This window comes from Oxyura jamaicensis, unplaced genomic scaffold (genome assembly GCF_011077185.1).
Source record: "Oxyura jamaicensis isolate SHBP4307 breed ruddy duck unplaced genomic scaffold, BPBGC_Ojam_1.0 oxyUn_random_OJ62646, whole genome shotgun sequence".
In the NCBI taxonomy this organism is placed as follows: domain Eukaryota; kingdom Metazoa; phylum Chordata; class Aves; order Anseriformes; family Anatidae; genus Oxyura; species Oxyura jamaicensis.
The window spans coordinates 1-1,811 of record NW_023307458.1 but is presented as its reverse complement, the minus strand read 5'-3'; the positions used below and the strand labels follow the sequence as shown (position 1 = coordinate 1,811).

At 70.9% G+C, this 1,811-nt stretch overlaps 1 protein-coding gene across 1 annotated transcript; it reads right to left on the bottom strand.

Moving 5' to 3' along the window:
* Positions 1–706: 706 nt before the first annotated feature.
* NACC1 (nucleus accumbens associated 1) lies at positions 707–1,773 on the bottom strand (the record flags this gene model as incomplete). Its single annotated transcript, XM_035313627.1, has 1 exon — positions 707–1,773. A coding segment is annotated over exon 1 (1,026 nt), but the record flags the coding sequence as incomplete, so codon positions are not given.
* Between the last annotated feature and the right edge of the window lie 38 nt (positions 1,774–1,811).

Here is a 1,811-nt window from a genome sequence, read left to right as displayed (position 1 = left end):
CCCCCCCCCCCCCCCCCCCCCCCCCCCACACACACACCCCCACCCCGGTGAGCGGGGCAGGGGCGCAGAGCACGGCCCCGTCCCGGCTGTAATCAGCCCTGGGGGTGGAGCCCGGACATGCCCCGCCTCCAAATGGGGCGTGGCTTCTCTGCAAGGGGTGTGGTTTCATGAGCCACGCCCTCCGTGTGGCCACGCCCAGGGTGGGGTGCATCAGGCCCCGCCCCCTCCAGCCACACCCCTGGCACAGGAGCCCTGAGCCTGCTTCCAGCCATTCCCCCCAAGGGGGCGGGGCCCTGGATGACCACACCCATTTCTCCAAGCCACGCCCCATTTAATGCTTGGTCACGCCCCTTCATCAGGCACTCCCACCTGTTACCACGCACCCAGGTGGGCGGGGCCTTGACTAGGCCACACCCCCCACGGGAACCCCCCAGCACCCCTTTGACCTCAAAATGGGTGGGGCCTCCCCTGACCACACCCAGTGGGTGGGGCATCACCGACCACGCCCCCTACACCCAGGTGGGCGGGGTCTTGCTTTGGCCACACCCCCTACATGCCACAGCCCCATGGGGACCTCCCCTACCCCCCCTTGACCTCCGAATGGGTGGGGCCCAGTGGCCACACCCAGTGGGCGGGGCACCCTAGACCACGCCCCCCCCCCCAGGGCGATGGGCAGGGTCTTGCTTTGGCCACACCCCCTACACACCTCAGCCCCATGGGGCCGCCCAGCACCCCCTTGACCTCCAAATGGGTGGGGCCTCCCCGACCACACCCAAGGGGCGGGGCTCGCCGTGACCCCACCCCAAACGGGCGTGCCCTCCGCGGCCACGCCCCCGCGCGGCCCGGTGGGCGGGGCCTCACCTGCCTGCCCTACATTCATCATGCTGTACATGGTGTACATGTTGCAGATCTGGCGGTACTGCTCGTCCGAGCCTTCCTCGCCCGCGTCCTCCTCCTCGTCCTCCTCGTTGTGGAAGGAGCCGGGGCTGTCGCTGGTGTAGGCGCTCGAGGTGCCGCCGGGGCTGGTCTGGTCGGCGGCGCTGGGGCCGGGCGCCGGCGCTGGGGCCGCTCCCGGTGCCGGCGCCGGGGGCTGGCGGCCGGCTTCGGGCGCCGAGAACTTGGCCATCTTGCGGCTGCCGTTGCCGCCGCCGCCGCCGTCCTTGGGGCCCCCGTCCCACAGGCGCTTGACCACGAAGGTGCACTGCACGCCGTCGGGCTCGCCCTGCTCCGTCTTCACCCGCGACACCAGCGGCAGCGCGGCGGCGCCCGAGGGCCACCCCGAGGTCTGCGCCACCGGGCTCTGGGGCTCGGAGGAGGGCGCCTCCTCGCCGTGCAGCCCCTGCGAGTCGCAGCTGGGCGAGCTGACCTTGAGGAAGAACTCAGTCCCCTTCTCCATGATCTCCTGGATCTGCAGGAAGCCCGCCGTGTACATCAGCAGGAACTGGTCGCCCACGTTCATGCTGAGGCGCCCCGTGTAGCAGAAGCTGAGGATCTGCTGGAAGGACTGGGGCTGGACGGCGGCCGGCAGCTCCACCACGGCGCTCTTGCTGCTGTTGAAAAGGTCCCGAAAGTAGGAGCTGCTGGCGGCCAGCACGGCGCGGTGCGCCTTGAACGCGTGGCCCTTCACCACCACCGAGACGTCGCAGTACAGCCCCTGCAGCCGCTGCTCGTTGAGGCACTCCAGGATGCTGTTGCCGAAGTTGGGGATCTCCATCTGCAGCGTCTGAGCCATGGCGGGGGCCGACGGGGGCTCTGCGGGGACACGGGGAGGCACCGGGGGGAGCGTGAGGATGGGGGGGCTGGGGGGGGGG